Source organism: Pristis pectinata, chromosome 5 (genome assembly GCF_009764475.1).
Source record: "Pristis pectinata isolate sPriPec2 chromosome 5, sPriPec2.1.pri, whole genome shotgun sequence".
Classification (NCBI taxonomy): domain Eukaryota; kingdom Metazoa; phylum Chordata; class Chondrichthyes; order Rhinopristiformes; family Pristidae; genus Pristis; species Pristis pectinata.
This window is the reverse complement of record NC_067409.1, coordinates 75,200,985-75,214,624: the sequence shown is the minus strand read 5'-3', so window position 1 is coordinate 75,214,624 and position 13,640 is coordinate 75,200,985. Positions and strand designations below refer to the sequence as shown.

The 13,640-nt window shown below is 45.9% G+C and overlaps 1 protein-coding gene across 6 annotated transcripts in view; it reads left to right on the top strand.

Annotated features, from left to right (window-relative positions):
* The first annotated feature begins 3,145 nt into the window (after positions 1 to 3,145).
* The window catches only part of hivep1 (HIVEP zinc finger 1), a 159,470-nt gene continuing 148,975 nt past the window's right edge, over positions 3,146 to 13,640 (top strand). For 3 of the 6 annotated variants that reach the window (XM_052016324.1, XM_052016320.1, XM_052016325.1), the window contains exons 1-2: positions 3,146 to 3,629; positions 10,643 to 10,766. In XM_052016324.1, coding sequence (XP_051872284.1) covers positions 10,715 to 10,766 — 52 coding nt within the window. In that variant the 5' untranslated portion in view covers positions 3,146 to 3,629; positions 10,643 to 10,714. Of the gene's footprint in view, positions 3,630 to 3,832; positions 3,865 to 10,138; positions 10,215 to 10,642; positions 10,767 to 13,640 lie in introns of those variants that run through there. The other 3 variants (XM_052016322.1, XM_052016321.1, XM_052016323.1) reach the window with 3 other exon arrangements.

Here is a 13,640-nt window from a genome sequence, read left to right as displayed (position 1 = left end):
GTTCAGGGAGGGAGTCTGTCATTGGATCTAACTGTTCTGCAGCCTTAATCAATGGGTGGGAATCAGAAGGTTTTTCAATTAGATTGGGAGTAAGACAGGATTGCCTTATTTGCTGGCTGCATTGAATATCCATACATATGAATTAGGGGCAGGAGGAGGTTACTCAACCCCTTAAGCCCGCTCTGCCATTTAAAAAGAACACGGCTAATCTGATTGTAACAACTCCACATTTCTGCTTACCACCTGTAATCCTTCACTTCTTGCATGTCAAGGATCTATCTACTTCTGCCTTAAAGATATTCAAAGGCTCTGCTTTAACTGACTTTTGAGGAAGAGAATTCTAAAGACTCATACCCTCTGAGAAGAAAGTCTCATCCCTATCTTAAATAAGCAACACCTTATTTTTAAGCAGATTGACCCTAAAGAGGAAACATCCTCTCCTTATCCAACTCTTAAGATCTTACATGTTTCAATCAAGTCCCCTCTCACTCTTCAAAACGCGAGTGAACATCAGTCTAGCCTGTCCAACATTTCCTCAAAAGATAATCCTCCCTTTCCAGGTACGTTTAGTAAACCCTCTCTGAACTGCTTCTGATGTATTTACATCCTTCCTTAATTAAGGAGACCAATACGGTAAAAAGCACACCAGATGTAGTTTCAACCATGTCCTATACGGCTGAAGCATAACTTCCCTACTTTTATATTCAATTCCCCTCACAATAAATGATAACATTCTGTTAGCTTTCTTAATTATTTGCTGCACCTGCGTGCTATCTTTTTGTGCATCATGCGCCAGAACATCATATCCCTGGGTTTTTATTTTTGCAATAACCTTCAATGTGCCATCTTGTTGAATGCCTAATCTAAGCAGTGTATAGTACATCCATCGGTTTCCCTTTAATCATATGTTACATGATTTTGCAAAACCATGTTAACTGTGCTTGATTACACTGATGTTTTTCTAAGTGATATGTATAACATTTATCATAATAGCTTCTAATATTTTCTTATGACAGATGATAGGCTAATTGGCCTGTTGTTTCCTGCTTTATGTCTCCCTCTCTTTTCGAATAAAGGAGTTACATTTGCTATTTTCCCATCTAATGGAATTTCCCTGAACCTAGGGAATTTGGCAAAATTAAAGTGATCACATAAACTATCCCACTGGCCACTTCTTTTAAGATCTGAGGTGAAGATCATTAGGGCCCAGAGTCTTGTCAGCCTGTAGTTCCAATAATTTGCTCCATCCCACTGTCCTGGTGATAGCAATTTTCCTGAGTTACCTCCTTCCTTCCAATTCTGATTGACAGCTATTTCCAAGATATTTCTTAGATCCTTTATTGTGAGAATTGATGCAAAATACCTGTTTAATTCACATGCCTTATCCTTATTTTCCATGATTAGTTCAGCAGACTCACTTTCTGTAGGATCAATACTTTGATGGTTTTTCTTTTTCAAATATTTATAGAAACTTTCACTATCTACTTTTACATGTCTGGCTAGCTTTATCTTGTACACTAATTTTTCCTTCATTAATAATCTTTTAGTCATTCTTTTCTGTTTTAATTTTCTGTCCAATTTTTCTGACCTGCTATAAAAACAGAAACTGCTGGAAATACTCAGGTCAGGCAGCATCTGTGAAAAAAGAAACAGGTCATTTACTTCTGAGTTCTACATTGTAGAAACCAAATGCAGATTGCTTTCCAGAACACCTCTGTCCAATATGTACGATCCACAGCCACAGTTTCCACTCACCTGTCATTTTAATTCTCTACCCCACTCCCTCTCTGACCTTTCTATCTTTGGTCTCCTACATTCTTCCAACAACACCCAATGTAAGCTTGAGGAACAGATTCCAAATAAGCATATTACAGCTATTAGTACTTAGTAATAAATTTAACAATTTCAGGTAACTATTGTTTTTCTCTACATACACTAGGCAGTACTTTTCTGTTTTAGTTTGTTACTTGCAGGCATGGTAGTGTAGCGGTTAGCGTAATGCTTTACAGCGCCAGCGACCAGGGTTCAAATCCGGCCACTGTCTGTAAGGAGTTTGTATGTTCTCCCTGTGTCTGCATGGATTTCCTCCGGGTGCTCCAGTTTCCTCCCACATTCCAAAGACGTACGGGTTAGGAAGTTGTAGGCAAGCTATGTTGGCGCCAGAAGTGTGGCGACACTTGCGGCTTCCCCCCCAAATCACTACGCAAAAGATGTATTTCACTGTGTGTTTCGATGTACATGTGACTAATATAGATATTTTATCTCTTATTCTTTATGTAATTCATAATTTGATAATTTTAATCTGCAACATTTCACACATTCCGTTTACTCCACCACAAACCAACCTGCAACTAGCATGCTCGTTTTCTCACTTTTCCAGTTCTGATTAAGGGTCCTTGACCCAAAAGGTTGACTATTTCTCTCTCCACTGATACTACTTGATCTGCTGAGTGCTTCCATCATTATGTTTTTTTTTGTTTCGGGTTTCTAGCATTTGCAGTCTTTTTGTGCCAATACCTTGGAGCCTGTGTTCCCTCAACAAAGCTTTGCTGAAAGTGTGAATTTTGTTTGACATCTTGCTCTGCATGATTTTTCTCAAAACTATGCTTCATTCATAAAAAAATTGCAATTATATAATACAATATTCAAAGAAGTCATTATTCACAGTGCAATGTGGAATATTTATTTACGTAATCCGTGATCTGTTGCTTTATTCGAGTTTTCCCAATAACTCAGCTAGTAAATGGTGTGAGGCCTGGTGTAGTACTGGGGCTCGGACTAGATTAAGACGTGTTGTTTTTTTGCTGATTATTAACCGGTGGGTGGGATCCGAATAGTATCCGATTAGCCCACAGTGATTCAAGTGGGAAAGTATCCGTGCAAATTTTGGCACAAGTGGGAACTTTGAAGTGTTTGTGTACCCTACATAAGTTTAAGAAGCAGGCGAGAACTTTGATTGGTTTCACTCCTCTCGGAAGCTGACGTGTAAACTGGAAAATTCTCAAAAATTTGCAACCGTTGAGTAAACAATCCGAAGGAAACCACCCACCCAACTAAAAAAAATGCACGGCTAGACTGTGCAAAAAAACACACTCCCGCCCTGCAAAGAATTGCTCTGCAATCTTAGCGCGTTCCCACTAATTAACCCCGGGACGGTGCCCTGGGTTTGTGCCGAGGCTGGACACCAAGGGCTGGGACCCGACTGCAGTGTCTGGGTCCAGGAGCCGTGCGCTGCGGAAGGTCGCGGCGGCCACCGCCTGATTGCTTCCGGATCGAAGGCGCTGGCAGGGCAACAGCGGGCTTGACCAGGCGGCGAGCGAACGCCGCCTTTATTGGCCACTGGCCCGGAGGGTGAGGGGAGGGCTGCTGCACCTTCCCCTTCTGCTCGCAAAGATGGGAACAACCGGCGGGGCCTTCGCTCGTCGCTGAGGCGGACGGGGGTTCAAGTGCGCCGCCCGTTGATTGACGAGGAGGGTAAATGCCCGGGATTTTGAGGGCGGCGGTGGACGCTGGTTGTGAGGAGGGGGTGGTTCCCGGGAGCCATGGGAAAGCCCAGTGTGTGTGTATGTGCGCGAAGGACACGACGTGACCTGACAGCGAGGAACCTCCGGGATATCCGTCACTCCGAGGTATGCGTGCGGGCCCTCCTCCGGGGGGGACTCGGGCGCCATCCCGTCCCGCCCCGCCCGGGCTTCCCCTCTCGCGCCTGCGCTGCCTCGACTCTCGCGGCCCCCCCTCGCGCCACCCCCGCTCGGGCCGGCCGGGCGAGCGCGCGCGCGCGCGCGGGCGGGGGGAGGCGTGGCGGGAGCTCCGCTGACGTCATGGGGCAGCCTGGCAGCAGCTGCGGCTCCGAGACAAGAGGAGGTGAGAGCGGAGGGAGGGAGGAAGGAAGGAGACAGAGAGAGAGAGAGGTTGGGGGAGGACGGGCCGGGCAGACCCGGCGGCGGGAGGAGGCGGCGGCGGTGGCCGGCGGGCCTCACAGGATTCCCCACCAGATACCCGTCCGTAATCTCGCCCCTTCCTCCCCGTGCGATCCCCCCCCACCTCCTCCCCGCTGTCCCACACACTGCGATCGGCAGCTCTCCTTTGTGATCCCCCCTCCCCGCCCTGTACCCCACTCCCTCTATTACCCCGCCCTCTACCCCACTCCTATCCCTGCCCTCTATTTCCCCTTCCCCTCCCAGCCTTCTATGCCCCCTCCCTCTATCCCTTGTCCCTCTGATCCCCCCTTACTCCCCCGCCCTCTGATCCCCCCTTACTCCCCCGCCCTCTGATCCCCCTTACCCCGCCCTCTGATCCCCCTTCCCCTCCCAGCCTTCTATGCCCCCTCCCTCTATCCCTTGTCCCTCTGATCCCCCCTTACTCCCCCGCCCTCTGATCCCCCTTACCCCGCCCTCTGATCCCCCTCACCCCGCCCTCTGATCCCCCTTCCCCTCCCAGCCTTCTATGCCCCCTCCCTCTATCCCTTGTCCCTCTGATCCCCCCCTTACCCCCCACCCCTCTGATCCCCCCTTACCCCCCACCCCTCTGATCCCCCCTTACCCCCCGCCCCTCTGATCCCCCCTTACCCCCCGCCCCTCTGATCCCCCCTTACCCCCCGCCCCTCTGATCCCCCCTTACTCCCCCGCCCCTCTGATCCCCCCTTACTCCCCCGCCCCTCTGATCCCCCCTTACCCTCCGCCCCTCTGATCCCCCCTTACTCCCCCGCCCCTCTGATCCCCCCCTTACCCCCCCGCCCTCTGATCCCCCCTTACTCCCCCGCCCTCTGATCCCCCCTTACTCCCCCCGCCCTCTGATCCCCCCTTACTCCCCGCCCTCTGATCCCCCCTTACTCCCCCGCCCTCTGATCCCCCCTTACTCCCCCGCCCTCTGATCCCCCCTTACTCCCCCGCCCTCTGATCCCCCCCTTACTCCCCGCCCTCTGATCCCCCCTTATCCCCCCGCCCTTCTGATCCCCCCTTATCCCCCCGCCCCTCTTGATCCCCCCTTATCCCCCCGCCCCTCTTGATCCCCCCTTATCCCCCCGCCCCTCTTGATCCCCCCTTATCCCCCGCCCCTCTTGATCCCCCCTTATCCCCCCGCCCCTCTTGATCCCCCCTTACCCCCGCCCTCTTGATCCCCCCGTCCTCTTGATCCCCCCACCCCCGCTGCCTGATCCCCCCCACCCCCTCTACCTCCGTCCTCTGATCCCCTGCCCTCAGATTCCCACTTCCCTCCTGCCCCCTTCCTTGCCCTCCTCTCAGTCCTGTCCCTGTAATCTCCCTCTCTCTGATTCCCCCTTCCCTGTGATCCCCCTCTTTCCCCACCCTGACCTTCTCCTGCCCCCTGACCCCCTTCCCTCCCTGCCCTCTGATCCCTCTTCCTCCCCTCCAAGCTATCGCCCTGCTGCACCATGACTCCTCCCCCCAGCTGACCTCCCTGCCTTTGATTTGCCCCCAGCCCTGCCTATGACCCCCTCTTCCTATGATCTCCATACTTTAAAATCCCTGTCCATCTGTGCAATTGCTGCCCCACCTCCTTTCTGTGATCTCCACACTCTCCCTCTTCTCTCTGTGAATCCCTGACCCCCTCCTCTCACACCCTTGAAGCAGATCATTATGGGAAGGGATCACTTCCTGAATAATTCCTCTGTCTTTGATATTTTCTCTTTTGCCACCTCCCATTGTGCTAATTTTCTTTTCCCTTGTGCGATCTCCCAACTTGTAATCTGAGTTATTTTTGTCCCCTTATGTGTGGGCCACTTTCCCCAGCTGTAATTTCCCTCCCCTTGATGATTCCACCTCCCTCTCTCCGGTGTGATTTCCCGCATCCCCTCTTGGTTTCCTGGCGGTCCTTGTGATTTCCCTCAATTCATCCTGAGACCTGCTTTCACCCCAGAGTGACCTTCTCCCTTTTCCTCAGACAAATAATGTTTTTGTGATTAAAATCTCATTCTCCATGTGATATTCCCCCCTCTCTGCATTCTGTAAGATCATTCATCCTCTCCATAATGTTCACCATACCCTGTCCTGTGTGATCTTTCCTTGACTGAAACTCCAAGCATTGCTCATTGTGGGAGGTTGCTGCTTTACCCTACCCTTTCTGTGAGCTCCTCCTCGCTCTCCCATGTAATCTCTCCCATCTCTGCTTGGTCACCTCCCCTCCCTCTCTTAAATGATTTTCCTCTTCTCTTGTGATTCCCCAAGTGTCTTCCTGAGGGATCTAACTTTCTCTCTTGAGAGTTCTCCCTTCAGCTGCATGATTCAGCCTCGTGTGTTCCCTCTTCCTATCAGAGAACCGCTTGCCTCTCTCTGATCCACCCTGCAAACAACACACTTATACCTCATGTATGATCCTTGCCCAGTCTTGTGTCACTCCCCATTCACAGTGTTTTTTATCCCCCTTTTGCATGTGGTTTACACTTCTATTACCTGTGAACCCTTCTCCCCCGTCCCCTTGTATGACCCCACCCCGCAACTGAATGATTGCTTCTATCTGAGTGAATTTTTTTTCCCCCCACTTTGTGTCATTCTTCTGCTCCTTATCATACAGGATTTTCCCCCTCTCTCCTCCTGTGGGATCTCCCCCTCCTCTTCATGATTTCTCCAATCTCATCATGTGATTGCCCTCCCCTTCCCTCATTCTGTGATTCCTTCTATTTTCCTTTGATTCCCCCCTCATCCTATTGTGTGAATTTTTTGTTAATTTTTTTTCCCCCCTTTCTGCCAGATCCCATCTCCCCATCCGTCCGATCTCACCTTCCCCTCCTGGATGATTTCCTCCCTCCCCCACCGGCAATTTCTTCTTTCCCCCACCTGTGCATCCTCTCCCCTCAAGTGTGATCTCTTCCTTCTGAGCCATCTCATTCTCTCCCTTATGTGATCTCCACTTCCATTCCCTGTTATGCAATCTCTTCTATTTCCTGCATGAATCCCCTCCACTGTGACCTTCCCCCTCTCCTGTCGTCTACAGCTCCACTGTGGTCTCCCTTTGGCTTGATATCCTTTACTCCTACTTGATCTTCTCTTCCTCCTGTGTGATCTCTCTCCTTTTCTCTCTGCAATCTTGTCTGCCTCCTCCGACGTGATTCCCCTTCTGTGTGATCTGCCTCTCGTCACCCGTAATTAATACCTCCCAGCATCTTCTTTTAAAATTTATTCATTCACAGGACATTAACATGCCAAATTAATTCATTCACATGCCAAATTAAACTGAAATGTTGATAGCATTTTAGTTTAATTTGGCATCGTGTTCGGCACAGACATGTGGGCCGAAGGGCTTGTTCCTGTTCTATACTGTTCCATGTTCTACTTATCTTTTATCCCTAATTGCCCCTGAACTGAGGGACAACCACATTCCTCGTTCTGCCCACCCCACCTATTTTTGTTGTTGGCATCCTTCTCCCTTCACCTCCCAATTTGTGATCTGCAACTCCAATATCTTCCCCCCTCACCTTTTCATGTTTTTTTTTGTGTGTATTTCCCCTCATGCCCATTTTTTGTTTTGTAGTTTACTCCCTCTACATTGTCTTCAATATAGTCTGTGTCCTACCTTGCCTTGTCTTAACCACATCACCTGATTTCTGCTGGCACTTTCTCTTTCTTCTGCTTCTCCAATCCTTGTGTTGAAACTGCTAATTCTTTTGCAAGAGGTGCTCATGATGTGAAAAGGGAAATATCTGGTTCACCAGCTCATAAGTGTCTCCCCCTGTTAAAGAGGCAACAATATTAGTAGCAATTTCAGCACTATCCCTTTCAGACCCCTTTACTTTGATCTCCATTTAGTATTGGTACAGTGAAAAACTTATCTTGCATACTGTTCATGCAGATCAATTCATTACAACAATGCATTGAGGTAGTACAAAGTAAAACAATAACAGAGTGCAGAATAAAATGTTACATTTACAGAGAAAGTGCAATGCAGGTAGACAATAAGGTGTAAGGTCATAACAAAGTCAAGAGTCCATCTTATTGTCATAACGAACCATTCAATAGTGTTATAACAGCAGGATAGAAGCTGTCCTTGAGCCTGGTGGTACGTGCTTTCAGGCTTTTGTATCTCCTGCTTGAAGGGAGGGGGGAGAAGAGAGGATGTCCGGCATGGGTGGTACCTCTGATTATGTTGGCTGCTTTACCAAGGCAGCGAGAGGTATAGACAAAGTTCATGGAGGGGAGGCTGGTTTCCGTGATGTGCTGAGCTATGTCCACAACTTACTGCAGTTTCTTGCGGTCACAGGCAGAGCAGTTGCCATACCAAGCCGTGATACATCCAGATAGGATGCTTTCTATGGTGCATCGATTAAAAATTGGTGATGGTCAAACGGGACATGCCAAATTTCTTTAGCCTTTGAGGAAGTGGAGGTGCTGGTGAGCTTTCTTGGCTGTGGCATCTACGTGGTTGGACCAGGACAGGCTATTGGTGATGTTCGCTCATAGGGACTTGAAGCTCTCAACCCTCTCGACCTCAGCACTGTTGATGTAGACAGGAACATGTGCATTGCCCTGCTTCCTGAAGTTAATGACCAGATCTGTTGTTTTGCAGACATTGATGCAAAGTTATTCATAGGACATTTAACTCTGTTGTGAAGGCTCAGATTAATTATGCTAGCAAATAACATTTCTCCCCTCAGAAGGTTGTGGGTTCACATATCAGTCCTAAGACTTGAGCAGAAAAATCTATGCTGATACTCTAGTATGTTACTGAGGAAATGCAACATAGCCAGAGTTTGCTGGCTTTCTGATGAAATATTGAAGCAGAGCCCCATCTCGTCATTAGGTGGATATGAAAATCTCTTAGCATTGTTTGGGAAAGTTATCTTGGATGTCCTGATCCTCAGAGCATTAGAAGTGATTATTTGGTTGCATTATACTGCTCTTAGTGGGAGCTTGCAATGCACAAGAAAGCTGCTAAGTATTCTGCAGTATTTCGTTCTCTATTATGTTCTTTGGGAGTGTCTGTGGTTATGAAATGTGTGATCTGAATGCAATTTTTTTTCTTATTGGAAGTCAAGAAGTAGCAATGGCTAATCTTTGCATCAGGCCATTCTTTGAAACAGTTGGGGTGAGAGTTTGTGTTTGGAGACAGAAGAATGATTGAGGGTGAGGAAAAATGTGGTGAAGGAACAGTTGTCAGGCATATGAAGAGGACACAGGCCCTTGGCGTCAAAATTCATCAGTGAACCTTGAGACTTTATTGTGCCTCTGAGAAGAAAATATTACAATAAGGTTAGCTCTTTTTTTCTTTGGAACAGAGGAAGCTGAGGGTAGATTTGAATGGGGATATAAAACTCACGAGATACCAAGACAGGAATGACCTATTCCTCTTGGCAGGGATAAGTACATATCAGTTAATTAATAGAAGGATTAGAGGGGAGTTGAGCTAATAGTTTTTCCACAGAAAGGGTTCTTAGGGCCTGGAACCCACTGTCTGAATGCAGGTGGTGGATGCAGAAATCTCATCACATTTAAAGCATACCTGGATAAGGACTTGATGAATGACAACCTACAAGGCTAAGGACTGAGAACTGGTTAGCGGAAGTAATCTTAGTAGCTTAGTCTTTGGTTGGCATGGCCCAAAATGTCCTTAATCTCATAGAATCATAGTATTATAGCCATACAACACAGAAACAGGCCCTACGCCCACTATGTCCATGCCGACCATCAAGTACACCTCTGCACTAATCTACATATATACTTGTACTAAGCTTGATTGAATGTAGGCTTCTTACATGTATGGCTCCGGACTCCAAGTGGCTCTTCAGTCACAATAGGGTGTGTCAGTGCCTTGATAATTTAAGCACTATCTCGCTCTCCAAGTCACATTGATTCTGTTTTGTGCTGCTTTCAAGTAAATATGCCACATCTGAGACCTGTTCTTTATCTGTGCCGTACATTTCTGATTCTGTCATTTGATCCTATTCTTTGTAAGGCTTGGAGTCCAAGTTGAAATTCAGAAGTACAACTTTTATTTCAGTAACATCATTTTAATCTGATCCTCCTACTCTTGATTGGCAAGAGAGAAATTACTTTTGAAATGTCGTTGATTTTAACTTGTGCAAAAAAAAATATCTTCACTTAGTTGTTCAATATGGACGTTATATTGAAACAAGATTTTTTTCTGTTACATGGTAGGGTGCATAAGAATGATTGTAATGAATATTCATGAATAGATTTGGAATGGGACGAGGAAGAAAAACATTTTTTACATGTATATTTTGCACCAAAGTATGCAGGAAGGTATGAGATTCAAAGATTTTTTGTTACCTAACATATCAGAAGCCTTTTAAAGTTTTCATTTCAATTACTCCAGTATGCATTTACTTATGGTAATTGTAGAGGAAGTTGTCTTTCCCCACTTTTTTAAAAAAAAGACACAGTTTTAAACTCCATTTTTTAATTGGAGGTGAGATAAAGGAATTGCTCAATTTTTTGTATTAACAGAATGCTGGAGATACTGAAGAGTTCAGGCAGCATCTTTGTAGAGGGAACTAGAGTTGTTGTTTCAGGTTGATAATTATTTTCCAGAATGGTGTTTTTGCCTCCATAAATGCTGCCTGACCTGATTATTTCTGGCATATTCTTTGTAATTATAAATTGTCATCGTCTACAGTAATTTGCCTTTGGCTCATTTTATCTAACTTCTTGTAATTTTCTTTCTCTTCCAGTTGTTTTGATGGTGTTTGGTCGGTACCTGGCGGACTCTCCGCCATCTCTGTCTCTCTCTGACCTTCTCTTGGATGAGGCTGAACATGCCACGTCGGAAACAGGTTAATCCCAAACCTTTGAGAGGTGAGAACTTCTGAGATCTTCAAGGATTTTAAATACAGGGGCTTCCCGGGTTACGAATGACCTGACTTACAGAAATCTGTCTTTACGCAAATTCTCCCATACACTTCAAAGCACTTTCAAGCTAGTAATAACAATAATAAAGTGTTTCATGGTATTCATTAATGACAGGATATTCCATTAGTTTAATTGTGGGTAGCGTTGGGTGATTATTCAATGAAATGAAAGAATTATAGCAAGTGCATGTAGAACAATACAATATAGATCACTACAGAAAATGGATTTTTCGGACTTACGGAGAAATTGTCTTACAGACAGTTTTCAATAATGGAACCTTTGCGTAACCTGGGGATTGCTTATACAATTTTGGTTAGATTTCTAATTTTCAATACATGCTGAGCACTATTGAGGAGTCCAATGTCTTAAATCTGACCCTATTGTGTTTCTTGACTTTCAGCTATCACTTAAAAACAAAAACCTTGGGCTGCAAAATTCAGCAGAACATTACCTGTTGCTTGGGCACCATGTGTGCTGATTGGTTTCTAAAAATGCATGCACATATTTAGCAGGAGCTGCAGAATCTGCCACATAGGGATGGGCATCAACATGTGTGACACATCAGGATAAACAGGTCGTGACATGAATCAGCATTCAAGTTTGATTTGACCTAATAGTGTTAAATTGAAGCTCAATAATGCAAATTGAGGGGTAGTGGTTGGTAATAATAGGGATCTGGAGGTTGGTTTTACTTAGAATTGGGTATGATGTTGGTATGAATGGCATTCTGAATGATTGATTGCACGTAATATTGGCACTTTGATTGGTGCACTAGCTTGAGAGGTGAGGGTTAGCTGGTTTGAGGTGGCTTCTTAGGGCCAGTCAGCTAAATTTATTGGTTTATTCATTTATTATTGTCATATGTACCAAGGTACAGTGAAAAACCTGTCTTGCATGCCGTTCATAGAGATCAATTCACTACAACAGTGCATTGAGGTAGTACAAAGTAAGACAATAACTGAGTGCAGAATAAACTTACAGTTACAGAGAGAGTGCAGTGCAGGTAGAGAATAAGGTGCAAGGTCATAACGAGGTGGGTTGTGAGGTCAAGAGTCCATCTTATCCTAGGAGGGGACCGTTCAATAGTCCTATAACAGTGGAACAGAAGCTGTCCTTGAGCCTGATGGTGTGTGCTTTCATGCTTTTCTATCTTCTGCCCAATGGGAGGCTGGAGAAGAGAGAATTTCTGGGTTGGGTGGGGTCTTTGATTATGTTGGCTGCTTTATTGAGGCAGCAGGAAGTGTAGACAGAGTCTATGGAGGGAAGGCTAGTTTTCGTGATGTGCTGAGCTGTGTCCACAACTCTCTGCAGTTTCTTGCGGTCATTGGCAGAGCAGTTGCCATACCAAGCAGTGGTACATCAGGATAGGATGCTTTCTATGGTGCATCGATTAAAAATTGGTGAGAGTCAAAGGGGACATGCCAAATTTTTTTAGCCTCCTGAGGAAGTAGATGCTGCAGAGATGAGTATAGAGCCAGGGAGATGGCATCCGCTGTAGACCCATTTTGATGGTAGGCGAATTGCAGTGGATTGAGGTTGTCTGGGAGACTGGAGTTAATGCGTGCCATGACCAGTCTTTTGAAGCACTTCATGGTGGTGGATATCAGAGCCCACTGGGTGGTAGTCATTAAGGCACATTACCTTGTTTTTCTTGGGTACCAGGGTGATAGTGGTCTTCTTAAAGTGGGTGGGAACCTCAGATTGAAGCAGGGAGAGGTTAAAAATGTCTGCAAATGCTCCCACCAGCTGATCTGCATAGGATTTAAGGACTCAGCCAGGGACATCCTCCAGGCCAGATGCTTTCTGCAGGTTCACTCTCCGGAAGACTGATCTTATGTCCGAAATGGTGACCATGGGTTCGGGTGCTTTGGAGGTTGTTGGGGTGGATGGTGACATTTTAATCCCTTTCTGTTCAAAACGTGCATAGAATGCATTAAGCTCATCAGGAGGGGATGCGCTGTTGTGGGCAATGCTGTCTGACTTCGTTTTGTAGCTCATTATATGCCCTGCCATAACTGATGGCTGAGAGAGAATCAGTGGCCAGTTGGAGTTTGGATCTGTCAAATGTGGTATGTCAAACTTGGGATCAGGAATTAAGAGCCACAGAGTTTGGGGCACTGATTGGTCACAGGGTTGAGATAGGATGGTTGGTCAGTTGGACATACGATTGGGAGCACCAGAGACAACAAGAGGATGTGGGCATAAATGAAAGCTATTTAAAGGAGGATCCAACTGGAAAGTGAGGGACATGGATTCCTCAGGCATTGACCAAGCAAGTTGGGACCCTTTTAACCAGTGCCAAAGCAGACTTCAGTCCTCCACTTAAAGGTTAATGTGAGTGTGAGGGATGATCTTGTACTGATGTGAATGGCCTGTGCCATCAGCAGGCCATGAGAATTTTATGCGAATGATGTCAAAAAGTTCATTTACAATAAAGGAACTCTGGTGTCGGTAGCTTTTAGAATAAACCTATTCTTCATCTTTCTTACTGAAAGGTTTCTTATCCCATTAAAATGATGTTATCGAAATATAGCGAAATGGTATGATTGGCTAAAGGAACTATTAATCATTTGTTACCATCAGTTTTATTTAAATGCACCAATAAAGAAAGCGTGGCAATAATCAGCACAGCAGTCAAATATTTTAAATTTGTTAATCAACGGGATTTTTCTGATTTTTTTAAATTTATTTCTGGGATATGACTGTCACTATCAAGGTAAGTATTTATAACCCATAGAACATAGAACCCCCGGTGTTAGCCATTGTCGCCCTGGGAAAAAGTCTCTGACTGTCCACTTGACCTATGCCTCTTATCATCTT